We start from the raw sequence: 20077 nt of genomic DNA, 5'->3' as shown, positions 1-20077 counted from the left end.
AGGTTCCCACAAAAAAACCTGGACATGAGTTTTTGAAAGTGTTATTTTTAGACCTGTAAAATAGGTCACAAAAATGTCCATGGTGTTTAAGGTTTTATAAAAGACATATACATTTTAATCTATATTTATAACATTTTATTTCTTAAAATCCTAATCCAGCAAATCACAAATTACTACAAAAGCCATGTAAATCCACTGGTTATAAAGAGTGGAATTCCTGAAGAAACAGCGCTTTAAACTTCTGGAATTCAGAATTGTAATCATTTTAATTTCTATTAGAATTAACTGCAATGATTATTAAATGTTACTTTAGAACACTTTTTTTTTTATCTGGAGAGGTGTGTTATCTAGGAACACTCCTAACTGCTATAAATTAAAAAATATTTCTCTCATTAGAGCTGATATACTGAGGAAACCTACAATTCTACTACATAGGGAAGGGGTATTTGAATATTGTATGGTTGGAGTCAGAAAGGTTCACAACCAGTGTTGTAGGACATTCAATCAGCTACTATACAAAAACCAATTCATAAAAACCAATTTTAATCTATGGGGTGAAAGCTGTATGTTTGCTGCACAGTTTCCCTGAACAGATAAATCAAGAGCATGCCACAGATGTGGTCATATTCCTCTGAGCCAAATATATTACAACTCAACTTCTGTGTGTGTCCAAGTGGTTTAACACAACACTATCAAGACATCAATAAAACCTCACACATGCAGATGGCATAACAGCAGGGCCTGTTATTACATAACCCAGTTAATTTACAGCACCAGTTACACACAGCTTTGGTACTTACAGCAATTTAGGCGAGCTCTAACCCCACGGGCGCTGCGGTTGACCCGAGAGCCCACAATAAACACAGAATTCTCATTAGAATAGGATCCTTTTTTAAATTGCTTTATCCATGTTAACTTTGCTTTAAAGTAGGGGGAAAGAGCACAGATGAAACGTGCCAAGTGTTTGGTTGGTAGTGCGTTTTTGTGGCTGTTGGCCAACACATGCATAGGTGTTTGGAAGGAAAGCAGCAAACGCTGCAGTGCCCTGGCACAATGACGCAAAGGGAAGTGAATCTCCACAGGGAAGAGCGCAATGAATCCCCTGTTCCTCTGAAGGCTTCATTTATTTACTCTTTCGGCTTTCAAGGTTGCTCTAAGACAATGCCAACAAACAGAATTTATTCAGACCTATGCTGCATCTCGGTCTTAGATAACACTCACCTCCTTTCGTTTCTGAAGCAGGAGTTCTAGTCTGTCGTTGGCCCTCTTGCCAATCATCTTGTTCCTCTCTGCTTCGTACTGCCGCTGAGTGTTGTCCATGTTAATGCTGAGGTTCAGAGCTACATTCACGAGGGCCGTCATCAGTTTCATAGCTATGGAGAAAAAGCATAACGCTTTATTTGGACTAATCAAAACAAAGTTCGGATTTACAAAGCAGAAGAGACACTGACCTGCCAGTGTGCTGGTGTGTCTGAAGGCACGGACTTGAGAGTCAGAGAGACCGGTGAGCAGTGAGATGACCGTGTCCATCATGTACTCGTCATAGATGATGCTGTACTGACACTGCCGCACCAACACGCCAATAAACTCGCAGAAACTAGACTTGAACTTCTTCCACTGCGGCCCGGCCATGGTGAGCGGGTAATCACCGCTGTCCTACAATAACATCAACTCTCACTGGTTAGTGTGGGATTATAAAATAATTCAAAAAAATTATTCAAAGCGGGAATTTACCTCATCAAACTCTTCTGTCATCTTCCTGATGATCTCAGAGTTTTGCATGTTGCGGAACATCTCACCAGAGACAACACCTGCAAAAATAACACTCAAAATGAGACTTAAAAAGTTTGGTATGTTTGAAAAAGTATTACCATTAAGAAACAAAACTGATGTGTTTATAGTTTGCCCAGAACATGCTGCACCAGCCAATTCATTTATTTGTAGCTTTTGTTTTTTTTGAAAGAGGAAAATGCACTGCTAAAAGCAAACTTTAATGACAAATTCTGTCATTATTTATTGCTTTCATAGAACATAGAATTGTTAAGCAGAAAGCAACTCTTTTTTTTTTTCTCCATATACCGTATTTTCCGCACTATAAGGCACACTTAAAAGCCTTTAATTTTCTCAAAAAACGACAGTGCGCCTTATAATCCGGAGCGCCTTATATATGGATCAAGGCGCTCTGTCAAAATGTTGACATTCCCTTTAGCACAGCTCCATCTAGTGGATGCATAACCGCCCCAGTCAAACGTTTGACAACAGTATCTTCTATTCTATGCACCTTATAATCCATTGCACCCTATATATGAAAACAGTTCTAAAATAGGCCATTCATTGAAGGTGCGCTTATAATCCGGTTGCAATGCGCTGCAGTTTTTGCAAGCTTTTCAAGGCCAGATTTTTAATGAGTAATGACCTGGGTTAAAATTTTGGTCTGCTCCTCACACAAAGATATGGATTGAATATAACATGAGAACCAATTTTATTGCGGTTTTAAGTCTTTTTGGAGCTTGATAACCCTAGCCCTCATTCACTTTCATTATAAGGAAGGCAGCAGTGCAAACATTCTTCAGAATATCTTATTTATTGCTCCAAAAAAAAAAAGAAAAAAAAAATGCAGACTGGAATGATATAGTTATGAATAAGCAATAAAAGACTTTTAATTTGAAACTATCCCTGTAACTATCATAATTATGTCTGTCATACAGCACTTATTCTTTACGAGTGCAGATCAGATCACATGAGAAATGACATCCAAACCTTTGCAGCCAGAGCACTGGATGAAGAAATTGATCAAGTCGAGAAGTGCAACGTCTCTGTCATGTTTGTAGGACTCAATCCAGTCATCAACGACCGACTGCAAAAGAGGAGAGCAGAAATCTCGCAAAGGTCAAAATCTGCTGGACTACACAGCGGTACATATGTCTGCATATTCTCCTGCCACAAACCCACACGAGGGAATTTAAGATGTGAATGCCAGAGCGAGACAGAGGGCGGTGTAAAAGCCGGTAATATGCTCACTGACCTGCATGGCACTCTTTCCCAGCCTGACCACTTCAAAAAGCATCACATTTTCCATGCCGTTTTCCTGGTGGTGACCGTTCATGCGTCCAGGCCCTTTCCCCACTCCCTTCCCCTTCTCTCCAGGGCCCTTCTTTCCTTTCTTCGCCTGAAGCAGTGACAACACAGTTCAACACTGACGAACTGGATCAACCTTGTGGAATCTTGTAAAGGATTTCTGATAATCAAAAATGTCAAAGTCCACTCATACCTTCCCCTTCCCGATAATGATATTCCTCCCATCAGGATCATCGAAATCAGTGTCTGATGAGAATCGGGTGTCAGTGTCCCTGTTCACACAAACAGATCAATGTTATGAGAGTGAAGGCGAACGTGTGAACGCATACATGCACACAATCTGTATTCATTACTCCTGTGTGTTTGTGCACTCACTGAGCAAAATGAAACTCTGTTTGTAATTCCGGTGCAGCTATCATTTCTTTAACATCTTCTGGTCCACTTCAACTTATCAAAGGCTTTGTCTTCATACACGCAGGGCAACAGCGGGTACTTCTGTCTCATAAACCTAAAAAAACATACACAAAATGGGGAGAAAAAACTAACATTTAAAATCACACATTTTTAGTGAAAAGCAAGCACATGACATCAGTAATCTATGAATTCTTGCTTGGTATTATAAATAAATTTTGGCTGTTTTTGAACTCATTTTTTAATTGCTGGCTTATATTCATATGCGTCAGCTGGCTGTCGCATCTCAGTTTTTTCATGTTCTCAAGCTACGAGAGGTGCATTTTAATACAGTCTGAATGTCACAGTGTACAGTGTTGACTCAAACTACTGTATGAAAAAAATGGTTTGCAAGGTCTCATCAAAGGTTGAGTGGCAACCAAATTATAAAATTAAAAACCGTTTGTATAGCTGTTGCAGAATTCCAATGGTCAAGCCATGGATTATTGTTTATCCCAAAAATTATACAACACAATTATAAAAAATGTTCAGTGCAGTAGTATATGTGGGCTATTAAAATCAAAATGCTTCCAAAAACATAATTAGTTTGTTTGCTTTACTATGCCTATAATTTCAATCAGTCTGTCATTATGGTCAAGCAGAGCAAATGCCGTTATATTGTAACCACAGGGAGGCAGTATGGCTCCATATCAGCGCTCCTGAGTTGATCACTCTGAGGTTCTTTCAGTCAGGGTGAAGGAACTCCAGTGAAAGCTGAAGGAGCCTGCACCTCCTTATTTCTAGTAATTCATAGCTTTCAGTCACATGATGCCAAAATATTTCAATCATTAAAAACACTGAGAGTGCCTTAATATATTTAAAACTGTAATATTAAAAGATAAAATTCAGTAATCACCATATTAATGATGCATAATTTACATAGGCAAGCAGATGAAACCGAGTGGTATATGAACGCAATCCACTTAACAGTTCAGTGTTCTCCTTATAATGGTTTTCTATGGGAAACCATTTAATGTGAAACTTTGCACATTGTGTTTATATTCTGGGTTCATCTGCTTCCCTGTACAAAATGTACATAATCAATAAGGTTTACGCTGAATTATAATATCTGCATTTTAATTAGGGCTGCACAATTAATCAAATTTCTAGTCACAATTACAATTAAGGACGCCACAATTACGTAATCGTTCACAGCGGCAATTAATCATTCAAAGTCCACTTTGTTATGTTATTCTGCATGCTTAAATGGTCATTCCACCCGTGGAGACATGAATGTGTATTGAAAGTGGGTCATATATGTAGTAGAATAGTATCATTTTTTTATTATTTTGGTCCTTCTGGGCCTATAAAAGGCAGAAAATAACTTTTTAGAGCTTGTGGACTGTAGACAACAATCCCCATAGTGCATTGCAATACTCAGCTCCGCAGGCCACTCCCACTACTCCGCCCATCAATGTGGATTAGTTGAGCTCTCCTCTACGCTACCGATTGTAAATTATTTGGCACAATTTGTTGTGAAGAGTTATTTTGCGACCCAATTAATGTTTTTGTGACAAAATGGTGTGCACTTGCATAGTACCGGGATGTTGTTCAAGAACAAGGAAAAGTATTCACAGATTCCCGAAAGATACGGACTTGTGCAAAAAGTGGATACGGGCTAACGTTATCAATAACCCTAAGTTCGGTGAGGACACAACACTTGAAGCACTAAAAAATGACACGGTGTGCAGTTTAAATTTCAAGCCGGAAGATTATGCGCCTAACCCCCTAGGATTGAAGAGACCCGCACTTTTGAAAAACTCAATTCCTTCAGTATTTTCCTTGCCAGACGACGACGAAAAGCCAGGAACGTCGGGAACCACCAGCTCTAGCAGCACTAAACGAATTTGCCTGGAGGTAATGTTATTTCTGACTAGACTCTATTAGCAGCTAGTGGCTACTGAGAACACACACTGACATAGTCGTCTGCTGTAAAGAAACACATCTCCTATGATTTTTCTGTTTACGAACTAAATATCTTGTATGTTTTGCTCGCTTGTTGTTTTAATGTGTCTGCCTCAGTAACTAACGTTACACTTGTCAAGAAATGAGTAAGTAAAGTTAGTATGTAACGTAATAATGTAACGTTAGACACTTAGCTAAAAGTTATATATAAGTTTGCTATTATCGATGTAAATCAACCATGTTTTACTGTGTTAGTTTGACGCTTTTCATGTTTTTTTTTAGCTGCTCGTCGCTGTACTGTGGCACATAAAGGTAGCCACGAACATCCATTTCTAACATAACTTAGTCTAAATCAAAATCCTCCCCAATGCATCCGTCTGAAAAATCAGTATTTTCCTCCAAGTTTCTCCCGGTGAAATCAAACGCACGGGCACTGATCTGTGATAGGACTGTTAGCGCATTAGGTACAACCCCCTATGGGCAGACTACTTGTGCTTGTAGTCTTTACAGAAATCCACCCTTTTTACACTTCCTCCTACAATGACGTCAAATGACGATTTTTGCGTCATTGTAGGAGGAAGTGAAAAAGGTAAATAGTGGATTTCTCTCGTCTCAGGGGCAAATGAGAGAATGTTGCACAACCATTCAATAGTATGACTGGTTTTCTAACAATGGACCTGAATGCAAATGGGTGGAGTGACCCTTTAAGATTAGTTTTTTTCTTTCTACATTATAATACCATTCATATTTGTACTCTTTTATAATTTAAACAAGAAACCAATCCGATGTTTAATTGATATTTGAGGCTTAATACTATAGACAAGCACTAATAGTTGTTTAGTTAGTGTTTTCAACTTATTTTCCATCTAAGAATACGGCATGCATCTGCATCAAACAATGGTATAAACATCAATGTAAATTGTGATAATACTGAAATATTCCCTTGTGTTTATATTATTATGATTTTTGTCAATCGTGCAGCTCTGATTTCACTACACTACTTAATGTTACCTATGTAAAATTAACTGTCGGTCAGTGGAGCAAAGCTTCATTAGGTGTTCATATAAGGATGAGACGTCACGTGAAAACTATCAATAGCACCATTTCAAAACAACAACAACAACAGTAGATATATAAAGCAGATATTTTTGCCTTCTGAATTATTTCTTCCTTTCTTAAGTTAATGATATTTAAAAGCACACTTAACACGTAACACTACTCTCCAACACAAACCCCTTTTCTAAATAACAAAATAAATACATTTATGCATTTAGCAAACGGTTTTATCTAAAGCGACTTACAGGGCATTCAGGCTATACATTTTCTGCCTAACATGTGTTCCCTGGGAATCGAACCCACAACCTTTTGCACTGCTAACGCAATGCTCTACCACTGAGCCACAGGAATTAAATAAAATAAATGTCTGCCTCCATGAAAATGATTATTACGGCAGCCTATTCCGCTCTCTTTCCAGTGTTGTGCTTTCACTCCTCCATAAAAGCCTAATTTCACATGCAAATCATGTCACGTGACTTTTGCTAAATGGGATGTGCTTGATTTTAGTTGACGCATTTGTGTTTTTAAAAACATGAAATTAACTGCTAGGAGGATTTATGTGGATGTGCTCAGAGACGGATCAGAACACGAACATAAAATAATCTGATTAACTCGAGGTGCGCACCTAAACGGACATATATACTAGGGCTGTGCGTTTAATTGTATTAACGATTTGAACATGCACGATTTCTAAATCTCTTTATAGCATGATTCTCCATGGCCCCGACCTACCGCAGTATGCTATCTGATCCAATCAGAATGCAGCACGCCAAAATGGAGCGCGAGAACAGAACAGACTGGGCATATGCCTACGTAACGCCAGGCTCACACACTCCGTCTGTGGTGCGTATTTTTTTCTGAGCCCATCTTAACCTGTTAACTGTCACCCCGTCCCGTATACGGGACGCCTACGTTGACTATACTATATTACAATCAAATCTAATCTAATCCTGACAAACTATATATCGTTGGAAAGGTTCAAGACTCCCAAATATATATTTTTCCAATATTATTTGTTAAAAATTATGTAGGAAAAGTAATAGATTAATTTATGACAAGAGTGCACCCTCAGAAATCTACATTACAAAATGAGTTTTGACCTTTGTTTAAAAAAAAGACTTCCTCGTTGCCTTTTTCTCTATCATGTTTTAGAAATCATCAGAAGTTATATATCACTTGAAAACATAAAATCTCAAAATTCATCCTTTAAAACCCATTTTAAAATCAGACATTGCATTACCATGTAAATGGCACATCAAAATCATGTTACAAAATGTTTTCAGTCATGAATTATAAAAATTTAGGTTTGTATCATGCACATTCAAGTCTATCTTCAAAAACGTGAGTGACAGTTAAGGTGAAATGTGAAACCATAGTAAAAAACAATTGGTTGATTGATGCCAATCAGACGTTCATGTTTTTTTTTCATCTATTTGAAAGTTAGGCTAATAAACATGTTGCATATACAGCCTGATTATGTCTTTTTTTTTCTGAGCCCATCTTAATGGATCAGAGCGTTCAAACTGCATGCGATAAAAGATGTGAAAGATGTTTTTTTTTTAGTTACATAAACTGCTTTCAGTTTTCCTCAACTTGACTAATTAAGAGGCGATATTTGACCGGCATATCATCAAAATGTCCGGAAAACGAAACCTGACCAGCACCATTTTTTTCAAGCGGAAACTCTGATATATATATATATATATATATATATATATATATATATATATATATATATATATATATATATATATATATATATATATATATATATATATCCTGCTTATATCTAAAATATTACATGCATGCACAGTTTAAGTCAGCTTTAAATCACCTTTTTTGGTAATTCCATGAATTAACTGACCACAACACTGCTTGCACATAGTTTATTTCGCAGTTTGATATACTCACAAAGGAAGCCCGCACCCGCGCCTTTGAGCACAGGACCTTTTCCGTGCTCGCTTAACTTGCACCTGATAATAGAGTGATAATAGAGTGAAGTGGGTGGCCATCCCCACCCCTACGTTAAATATTTTGATACGTTAAACTGAAAAAAAAAATTATCGCCTTCGTTAACGAGCAAATTTTCACACTAATATATATATATATATATATATATATATATATAAAATTTAAAAAAAAATGTAAATATCAACACCGCGCCACCGGCGCTTGTTAGTCCATGACTACCGCGGTGGTAAAAATCAGCCCCCGTCACAGCCCTGTTTAGCACATGAGCATAGAGAGAGTGCACAGGACACCGTTTGAGCTAGATGAGAGACACGTTTTAAGTGCGTGCACTCTCTCCGGGCAAGAGCAGCTTGTATCTGAGCTAGGGATGTGCACGGATAGTCGAACATTCGAATATTCGTTCTGCTCTAATTATTCGATAAATAAAAATGATATTCGAATTTTGCAAAAAAAAAAAATTATCCACGGCATATTTGAAGGTGTATGCAAGCAAAAAATAATAAATGAATGATTAAGGGGCCATTCACATATCGTGCCTAATAAGGCGTGGAAAAGGCTATGCGTGCAGCTTTCTCCTTCTTTCCAAAGCGCTCGGGCAGAAGCGCTCCTGAGGCGACGCGTTCTCTCCATGAAGACGCGGAAATTTCAGCAAAGGATAAATGGATTTGCAGCACAAAAAAAATCGCTTTCAGTAGCTCTGCTACTAAATTTATTTCAAAATGGCAATCCATATACAGCTATGATCAGCTGTTCCTTCATCTTGGCTGAGCTTTAAACGTTGTTACAGGAAAGGATGAAGCTGAATGTGTAGTTCTTGTCACATGACCTGCGGCGCGCTTGTGGCATTCTGAAAGTTGAGATGTTTTTAACTCGATGCTGTGCGGAAGCGCCTAGAAAAAACGGGACCGCGTCGCACCGCGTGCGCATCGCGACCACGTCGCTTCCATTATGAGCGCGCATACCGCGCGCCTACATTGGAAATAACGAACTTGAGCATGCAAAAGACGCGATATGTGAACGCCCCCTAAAAGAACTGCGGTCTTCTACAGTACTTCAAATATGCCGTGGAGAATCACAGAAAGTGATCTCTCAAGCAACGAATAAACACCGCTAACTTGGAGAATGCAGTGAAAACTCCTCTTCTCGCGTCTGCCCTAGACCCTCGGCACAAACATCTCAGGTTTCTCGATGAAAACATGAGAGAAGTAAGAAAAAAGAAAAAAAAAGAAAATTTTCCTTAATGCGAGTGGTGCGGATGCAGCCGCTGTCACCAACGATGAAGAGAATGCAATGCCCACTCGTCGGAAAAGGCTGAGCCAGTTCTCCAGCGATGATTACAGAGAGTCCAGCCGAGACGAGTGGGAACAGTTCTTGCTGGAGCCATGTATTCCACCAGATGAGGATCCCATTCAGTGGTGAAACGAAAACACGAAGCGCTTCACAAAACTTATTCGCTTAGCACACCGTTATTTGTGAGTCCCGCCAACGTCTGTGCCATCAGAGCGCGTTTTCTCCATGGCCGGCTTTATTGTTAACAGACTAAGGAGCCGACTTTCCCCCAATCATGTTTACATGCCCGTATTTCTTAACAAGAACATTTGAAACAATAGAAAAAAAGCTGACAGTTTAAAAGTTAAGTGTAAGCTACATTCTGTACAATAGCCTAATTGATGCAGGCTGCTTTACGTTTTTTCTTTGTTCACTTTTTTTTTTTTTTTGCTTTTAATCTGTACTTTTGTTTGTTTGCACACATTGTTAAAGGTTTTCAGCTACAAAACACGATGTGTAATGTTCAAGCTTATTGTAAGCTTGTTCAAAATGATGAAAACAAATGTTGCTGAAAAATAACTTCTGACTCATTAAACTTAATTTAAATAAACGAATATTCGAATATTCGTTTTTTGTGAGCTCAAATATTCGAATGTGATATTTGTGGAAAACGCCCATCCCTAATCTGAGCATGCGCGTCTGGTTTTGTGACCAAAGGAAATCTGCGTGCGAGCAGAGAGATTCACGCTCGTGCATTATTTTAATATGCTTTCGCGTTACAATAATGCTCTCTAGCTGCTGCTAGATATACGCACTGTATACGCACTGCAGATGGAGTATGTGTAAACCTGTATATATCCTATTTCAACACCTGAGGCACCGTAAAAGTAAATTGGATCTGTCCAGCTTTTAAAGTGACAGCGGGCTATATTCCAGCTGCAACAGTGTGCTTAATATTAATTAAACAACAAAAGACATTCAAAATCACACACTGGTCTTGACTGAAGGACTTAAACAGTAAAGACATCTCCACGCCTCGAAACGTGAGGATGAACGAAATGAACTGTGGTCGGTTGTTTGACATGTCGGTGACATGGCCTCAAGATCCTTATTCCTCGGCTGGGATCGTGTAGAGCTGCATTGAAACTAGGGCTGCACGGTGTGTCGTTTAAGCATCGATATCGCGATGTACGAATCCACGATAGTCACATCGCAGGATGTGCGATGTAGGCTGTCGTAGTTGATCCGTTATTCATTAACTGTATGGGCCGGCTGCTCCCCGGCCCTTGACGAATGTGATTTGCGGATTAATTGCACAGCTTTACCATCATAGAGTGAAAGTTTATCATTTGCATGTGTTTTTAAGTCCTGTCAGTTTAACAGGGCAGAGAGAGAGAGAGAGCGCGCGAGAGAGAGAGAGAGCGCAAGAGACAGAGCGTGCGAGAGAGCGCGATAGAGCGAGAGAGAGTGCGAAAGAGAAAGAGCGAGAGAGCGCGCGAGAAAGAGCGGGAGAGAGAGAGAGACAGATGGAGAGAGAGCGAGAGAGCCTGGGCCGCAGGCTCACCGTCTTCAAACAACACGAGCGCTGTCTTGCTCTCTCTCCCTTGCGCATATTAATCAATTGACACGATGGTGTTGATGTTTAAATCATTTAAAATGAGAATGTAAGTGTGCTCACCCCATTTTTGTTTGTAAGAAAAAATTTGATTAGATTTCATATTGCAGAAAAATATCGCAATGTCATTTTTTCCCAATATCGTGCAGCCCTAATTGAAACTGCATTTTTAACCTTCAATCCGTTGAGCACTACTGAAGTCTACTATGTAAAGAAAAACACTGTAATGTTTTCCTCAAAAACCTTAAATTCTTTGCTAGGGCTGTGCGATTAATCGAAATCGCGATTTGAGACGTTGTGATTTGCTAATCGCAAAAACCTGCGATGTGGACTCGATATTACATTGTTCCAGAACATATGCATGACTGCAGCCTTCAGTGACAGTCTTACTAATCAATGGAGTGAGCGCACCTCCATTCCCCCCAATCAGCTCTGCTCTAGCCAACTGTGTAAACGCCCACCATTAAAAAAAAAAACGCAAAGCAGGAGAGAGACAGAGTGGGATTATGGTGTCTACAGGAGCAGGTCAATAGTTAGGCAAATTAAAACTAAAGAAAAACGTTATGTAACTTAAGCTTAACAAAAAAGATAATTTACAAGAGCTGCGTCACAATGCATATCAAGAGCATCTCTTATTGCATGTTAGCAATTCAGGAGACCGCACACAGCCTGTGTCTCTGAATGCTTCTCATACTCACCACTCTCTTCCCTACGCGACGCGAATCCCGCTTTACGGACGAGCCGTTCACACTTGCTACACTCACGCAGCTTGTTTCGTTAATGCTAGGTTATATTCTCGCGCTGCCCTGCACCGCAAATCTCCACGAGCGCAACTGGCAGTATGGATGAGGCTCAACGCACGTGCGCAACCTGTGTCGACTCGCGCCTGGCTCCGCGTTTAAAACGAATGTAAATTCAGCACATTTTCCACTTGTTCTTAAATTCCCAAATACAGTGTAACATGTAATACTTTAATAATTGACTGAAGAAATACAGTTCTTTATTTATATAAAAAATAAATATTTCCAGTGAAATTCAGTAACTAATTTAATTCTATAAAATTAGTTATACCATTATAATCTTGCCTGCTGAAAAAATTTAATAATATTTTATATATATAAATAAAAATAAAATAATGTTTTAAAAATAAATAATAATAATAATATTATTTATATTATATACTATTTTATATATATATATATATATATATATATATATATATATATATATATATATATATATATATATATATTTTTTAGGGCTGTCATTTTCGATTTTTAAGACATAAGTGTTCATTAAATCGATTGTAAAAATCGTCTACCGCACCGCAAGACCTCCAGACGCGTGTAAGCGCGTCTTTACATTGACTAAACATTGAAATCACTCACGCCAGACGCTCTATTCGCGTTTGGTGTGAACGCAACACAAGAGGTCGCTTTCGACGTCACTGGGTCTTATAGGTACGTAAAATTGCTGGTATTTTCTGTCTAGCTTTCGCAACGCATACTGCACTTTCGGAATTCTTTATTTTCTTTTTCTGCTTGTTTGTGAGGTAATTGTACAAAGAATAGAGCAATACGTTGGTGTACAAACTGTAGTGCTTTATCATTACGGCTATACCATGGCTGTTTGGCTAAGTAATGGTGATGGGTGTTGACATGCACTGCACGCAGCAGACCAATCACAACAGACTGGGTCATCAGACCAATCACCCCAGTTTAGCGTCACGCAAACGAGGGGTTTGGAAAAAGAATCGTTGAGCGAACCGTTTGGGAGTCGTTGAGCAAAAAAGGTCAAATAAAATGCATATTATAAGACAATGAAGATGTTTTTTGACCTTGCTTGCATGTCAACCTGTTGTTGGGGACTCCCAAAACCAAAATATGAACCATTCATAACCCACCTTTCATAACCCATATTAACCCGTAATAGGGGCCCTTTATAGTTTTTAGTTAATTTTTGTCATTATCGAGAAGCTCTAAAATCGGTCATCATTCGATCCCCCTTGTGTCTTTCAAAACTGTATGACTTTCTTCTATGGAAGATAAAACAACAAGTATCACTTCAAATTTAATTATGAATAACAGGACAGCCATGATAATTTTTCTATGAACTACAATTGCTTTCTAAACCAGTTAGTTATAACTTAAAATAAAAAAGCTCTTTGACATGCTCAGCAGAGGAGGAAGATATTAGAGCAATATGATATTATCAGCCCATGAGATGAACACAGCTCTGCAGTAAAATATTCCTGAAGTCACAACCACCTGTTCATAACACATACACAACAACAACACAATTTAATTAACGATTTAATATAAAGCTCACTCACTGAATGAAAGAGTTCCATGATTATCCATGAAGACCTCACTAAATGGCTGTTTCACAATGAAACAGGGTGTTGAGCCAGCACATATCAAATAGCATATTTGCAAATAGCCAACGGCATTAAGTTCACATCCCAGTCATAAACAAGATCTGCTATTGCCAGTGAAAGACCGGTGGTATTAGAAAAAGGGGAATTAATATTTTAAGAAATCATTTCAATAACAAAAACCTGAATACAGCATCAGTTCAGAATGAGCTCACATTCACTGTAAAGTCTTGTTCATCTGCCACTGCTCAGACAAATTTATTTATTTAACCAGGAAAGAGGACTCACTGAGATTAAAATCTCTTTTACAGGAGTGTCCTGGCCAAGATAGGCAGCTGAGTTTATATAGACAATTTTACATCGAAGTTACAACACACAAACATAAACAAACATTTCATAGATATAAAAACATGCATCTGATTAGAAACATTTACACACCATTAATTTACTCTGATGATTATTAAAAAATATTTAAAGTGACCACAAGATACTACATTTTTTAACTTCATCTCAGTCTGGAAAAGATTCCAATCTGAGGCCGCAGCATATTTAAAAGAGGTTTTTTTTTCCAACTTGGTTCTAGCAAAATGGCACACACAGGTTGTGGATCGATTTAGAGCGTAGTGAATAATGACCGGGCAATTTCTGTTTAATAAGACTGCAAAGATAAGAGGGCAAATAACCCAATATAGCTTTGTAAATCAAGAGATACCAATGGTTTTGCCTTCTAATATTCAACGGTGACCAACCAACCATTTTTTAAAGGTCACAATGGTGTGTTGAAAATCTACAGCCAGTTATAAATCTAAGAGCACCATGGTACAGAGCATCCAAAGAAACAAGAAGATAAGAGAACGCGTGCTGATACACTACAATCCCCGTAGTCAAGAACTGTTAAAAAGGTAGCAGACACTAGTTTCTTCCTCGCATTAAATGAAAAACATGACTTGTTTCTAAAATAAAATTCAAATTTTTTCTTAAGTTTTTGCCTCAGATGTTTGATATGTGCAACAAAACGTAATGTATTATCGATAATAATACCAAGGTATTTGTACTCCGATACTGATGTAATCAGACTACCCTGAAAAGTCAGAAGAGAAATTGAATTTTCAGCAGAAATTTTGGAGTTTGAAAATAACATATTTAGTTTTTTTCTCATTTAAGACCAGCTTCAAGGCACAAAAGTTTTTTGGATTATATCGAAAGCAGACTGTAAAAAGGCTACAGACTGTTGCTTAGAGGAAGCTGAACAATATATAATAGTGTCATCAGCGTAAAAATTAGGGATGGGCGTTTTCCACAAATATCACATTCGAATCTTTGAGCTCACAAAAAACGAATATTCGAATATTCGTTTATTTAAATTAAGTTTAATGAGTCAAACGTTATTTTTCAGCAACATTTGTTTTCGTCATTTTGAACAAGCTTACAATAAGCTTGAACATTACACATCGCGTTTTGTAGCTGAAAACCTTTAACAATGTGTGCAAACAAACAAAAGTACAGATTAAAAGCAAAAAAAAAAAAAAAAAAGTGAACAAAGAAAAAACGTAAAGCAGCCTGCAGCAATTAGGCTATTGTACAGAATGTAGCTTACACATAACTTTTAAACTGTCAGCAAATCTTTTTTGCTTTTTTTTCTATTGTTTCAAATGTTCTTGTTAAGAAATACGGGCATGTAAACATGATTGGGGGAAAGTCGGCTCCTTAGTCTGTTAACAATAAGGCCGACCGCGGAGAAAACGCGCTCTGACGGCACAGACGTTGGCGGGACTCACAAATAATGGTGTGCTAAGCGAATACGTTTTGTGAAGCGCTTCGTGTTTTCGTTTCACCACTAAATGGGATCCTCATCTGGTGGAATACATGGCTCCAGCAAGAACTGTTCCCACTCCTCTCGGCTGGACTCTCTGTAAACATCGCTAGAACTGGCTCAGCCTTTTCGGACGAGTGGGCATTGCATCTTCTTCATCGTGGCGACTGCATCCGCACCACTCGCATCAAGGAAAATGTTCTGATAATGTTCAAAAAAGGTTTTTTTTCTTACTTCTCTCATGTTTTCATCGAGAAACCTGAGATGTTTGTGCCGAGGGTCTAGGGCAGACGCGAGAAGAGGAGTTTTCACTGCATTCTCCAAGTTAGCGGTGTTTATTCGTTGCTTGATAGATGCCGCGACAATGTTCTTGGATCACTTTCTGTGATACTCCACGGCATATTTGAAGTACTAGAAGACCGCAGTTCTTTTAGGGGGTGTTCACATATCGCGTCTTTTGCATGCTCAAGTTCGTTATTTTCAATGTAGGCGCGCGGTATGCGCGCTCATAATGGAAGCGACGCGGTCGCGATGCGCACGCGGTGCGACGCGGTCCCGTTTTTTCCAGGCGTGTCCGAACAGCATCGAGTTAAAAACATCTCAACTTTCAGAATGCCGCAAGCGCACCGCAGGTCATGTGACAAGAACTAAACATTCAGCTTCATTCTTTCCTGTAACAACGTTGAAAGCTCAGCCAAGATGAAGGAACAGCTGATCATAGCTGTATATGGATTGCCATTTTGAAATAAATTTAGTAGCAGAGCTACTAAAAGCGATTTTTTTTTTGTGCTGCAAATCAATTTATCCTTTGATGAAATTTCCGCGTCTTCATGGAGAGAACGCGTCGCCTCAGGAGCGCTTCTGCCCGAGCGCTTTGGAAAGAAGGAGAAAGCTGCGCGCATAGCCTTTTCCACGCCTTATTAGGCACGATATGTGAATGGCCCCTTAATCATTCATTAATTATTTTTTGCTTGCATACACCTTCAAATATGCCGTGGAGAATCACAGAAAGTGACCAAATTAGGTTTTATTGTGAACTTTTTTTTTTTTTTTTTTTGCGAAATTCGAATATCATTTTTATTTATCGAATAATTAGAGCAGAACGAATATTCGAATGTTCGACTATCCGTGCACATCCCTAGTAAAAATGGAACCTTGTATTTTCAATATTAAAATCTAAACAATTTACATATATGCTGAACAATAGTGGTCCTAGCACAGATCCTTGAGGGACTACCCTAAAATAAATAATCCCCTTAAATAAGAACTAAACCACAAGACAACATTTTCTGATAGTCCTACTGATCGAAGCCTTTTTAGTAACATGTCATGATCCACAGTGTCGAAGGCCTTTGATAAGTCGACAAAAAGACATGCACAGTGTTTCTTGTCATCTAAGGACTCCACTATATCATTCAAAACTTTTAAAACGGCTGTAGATGTACTGTATCCTGTACTGTACGTCTGTTACGTACTGTATATTTAAAATATATCGAGATATTTTTTTAACACATTATGGATTTTGACATATGGTATATATCGATATATTGTTTATATTTAATTCTGATTCCGCCACTTTGCTTGTTCGCCTTCTCTGTGCTGGGCTCGCCCCCCGCCTCCTTGCTTTTGTCCTCCCTCCCCTCGCGTGTAGAGAACTAGTAAAAATGCATGTTCTCCATTTGACCCTATAACTTTAACTCTCAATATTCTAATTCTATTCTTTAAAAAAATCTAACTACCTTTCTAATCTTTTTATATTCTATTTTCTTTTCATTAATTATGCAATTCTATGTGTGTGTATGTATGTATGTGTAAAGACCTCTAACACTAGCTTGCTCTATTCTTTTTTTATTCTATCTGTTTTCTTTATATTATTTAAAATACCATTCTATGTGTACTGTGTTAACCTAACTGAGACTTGTTATAGCACTTATATATCATTGCTCTTTTTGTTGTTTTTGATTGCTTCCACTGTCCTCATCTGTAAGTCGCTTTGGATAAAAGCGTCTGCTAAATGAATAAATGTAAATGTAATAAAACATATGGTGAAGAAAAAAATAAAACATTTCATAGGGCCCTAAACGTAATATTTGGCATATTTGTTTTTGCAGTAGTTTTTGGGGGGTTATTTTTCCTATAAAGATATCGAGATATACATATTGCTCCATATCGCCCAGCCTTACTGGAAGGAAGGTCTGTAGTTTTATTACCAGTTAAGAACTTAATATCCCCCCAAAACTTCCTAGAGTTTGTTGAATTTATTGTAGTTTTATCAAGGAAATATTCTGATTTAGCCTTTCTGGTCGCCACCGTGCATTTATTTAGAACTTAGATTTGTTTGTCTAGCCTCAGCCCATGCAGCATCCCGCTCTTGAATGAGATCACGTAATGCAATCGAGAACCACGGATTATCACGACATTTAACTCTAGTTTTTTTTTATGGGTGCCTGCTTATTAATAATTAGCATAAAATTATCATAAAAATATTCCCATGTGCAACCAACATCTGGTATTAGAACAATTTGTTCCAATCAATTTGAACAAGATCGTATAAGAATGCTTGTTCATAGAAATATTTAATGAAACATCTCGTAATAATTTTTGGATTTTGCTGAATTAACTTCATGTTTCTAACTACTGCCACAACACCGTGGTCACTAATATCATTGGCAAATACAGAAACTGACGAGTATTTATGTGGGACATTTGTAATAACAAGATCTATTAATGTGCAAACACACAGTCCCACACTAAACTCATACCTTTGGTTGAGATGTTCCAGAGCCACTGCACTTTACACTTTCAGACAATCAATTAATTTAGATTTGCCTCTTAAGCTGGGTTAGGAGGAATCTTTTCTTTTTTAACTAAACCTTTGGTAAAAAAAAATTTGTTTTCATATTGTACTGCAAAACACTTTTGCTGCTATTGAGGTGGGACACAAGTAATGTTAGGGACAGGTTTGGGTAGGTTTAAAGGGATAGTTCACGCTCATCTAAAATTTTGGTATGTTTTAGCTTAGCTTAAAAAAAAAAGTTTGGTTCCGGTTGGTTGTCAGTTGAGGTCATTGGTCGGTAGGGATTTATTATTTTTTTTATTTATTTATTTTTTTTCTCCAGTGGCAGTTTTACACACACACACGCGCGCTGATTTTAAATGTGTGTACCGGTACTTTTACGACAGTGATTCTGTATTCCCGTTTAAAGTCTGTTGTTGCCATAGACACACGCAAAACGCACACACACACACACACAAAAAGCCTTCGCGGGAGTTTGACAGGCGATCTCATAGTAGATTAACATGGAGGATTTGAACTTGAAAAACGGAGTGTACAGACATCTTTTTGTAGTCAAACAACATTGTTATGCTCATTTATGTGGTTTATTTGATTTTGATGCTATAAATTAACTAGAAGCAAGAGACGATCAGTTAGTTTTAACTGATGATCTAACTTACAGCAATCTGTTCGACACATTCAAGATGAAATAACTAAATGAGACTTTGTTTCATATTAAAAGTAAGCTGGTAATGTTAATGTCCTGTCTGTCAGCATGTTGTCAGTGCCCTCTCTGTTCCGCGATATATTGTTGACATTTTTATATTTTTTTATATTTATATTGTTTTGATATTTTTAGGTCCAACCGTTCTTGTCTGTGACTCACATAATGGATGTCTATGGTCACCACCTCAAAGAGCATGCACAGAGGAGTCAAAATTAAACAATTCCCCATCGTAAGTACACATTGATGACCTAAGACACGAAACGAGCGGATTGTGTAAGAAAACGAACAGTATTTATATAGTTTTTACCTCTTGTACACAACCACGTCCAACTGATCTGAGTGCGCTAGTGCTTCCCGATGTGACGTGCGTGCACGCGCGCTCTGGCTTAGTCTGCGCAAGCGCGGAAAGCACCGGAAGCAATCTCTCTCGCGTGTACATCACTCATTGTTTACACTTACTGCCTATGGTTTCGGAAGTATTACCTTTCACTGTGAAGATCTAAACATATTTAGACGTACAGGAAATTGCAATGGAAGACAAATTTCAATATATCCATAGACAACGTTGAATTTTTTTCACAACCATATTTATTTGAAACAGAATACACAGACCAAGTACTCAGGAGCGATCCGCTGCAGCAGCACGTCTTCAAGCCTCAGAGACAGAGATCTCTTCAAAATTGGTGGTGTAGCAAGTGTTGTGAGATGCCAACAGAAGTGGAGAGCATATGCTGTCACGAATGGAACAACTACAAGATGACGACGAGGACGTTGACAGTATCACATCACACGCCTGCCTGACGATCCTGATTTTTCTCCGCTGTTGAGACGCAGCGTTTTGCACGTTGTGTTTAGTGTGCCACGTATAAACTGGAGGCGACATCCAATGCCAGAGGGACCCAATGGCACGCTGTCAATAGAGTGAGTAATGTGTTGTATTTTTATTATAAGCAACGATTATAGGGTGCATTATAAACATTAATTTATTACAATTACTGCATTATATTTCAGACAGTGCAGATTGAAAGCTTAGCGTGTGGTAA

The 20077-nt window shown here is 38.2% G+C and overlaps 1 protein-coding gene across 1 annotated transcript in view; it reads right to left on the bottom strand.

Moving 5' to 3' along the window:
* The window catches only part of LOC132109454 (cohesin subunit SA-2-like), a 36490-nt gene that overhangs the window by 10839 nt on the left and 5574 nt on the right, over window positions 1-20077 (bottom strand). The window contains exons 2-8 of the mRNA XM_059515532.1: window positions 3454-3586; window positions 3272-3350; window positions 3026-3169; window positions 2761-2857; window positions 1735-1811; window positions 1452-1656; window positions 1222-1373 (exon numbers count right to left, since the gene is read on the bottom strand). Coding sequence (XP_059371515.1) covers window positions 1222-1373; window positions 1452-1656; window positions 1735-1811; window positions 2761-2857; window positions 3026-3169; window positions 3272-3350; window positions 3454-3497 — 798 coding nt within the window. The 5' untranslated portion in view covers window positions 3498-3586. The remainder of the gene's footprint in view (window positions 1-1221; window positions 1374-1451; window positions 1657-1734; window positions 1812-2760; window positions 2858-3025; window positions 3170-3271; window positions 3351-3453; window positions 3587-20077) is intronic.

Source organism: Carassius carassius, chromosome 29 (assembly GCF_963082965.1).
Source record: "Carassius carassius chromosome 29, fCarCar2.1, whole genome shotgun sequence".
Classification (NCBI taxonomy): Eukaryota; Metazoa; Chordata; class Actinopteri; order Cypriniformes; family Cyprinidae; genus Carassius; species Carassius carassius.
Note: the sequence above shows the minus strand (reverse complement) of the source record. Positions and strands in the feature narration are given on the sequence as shown.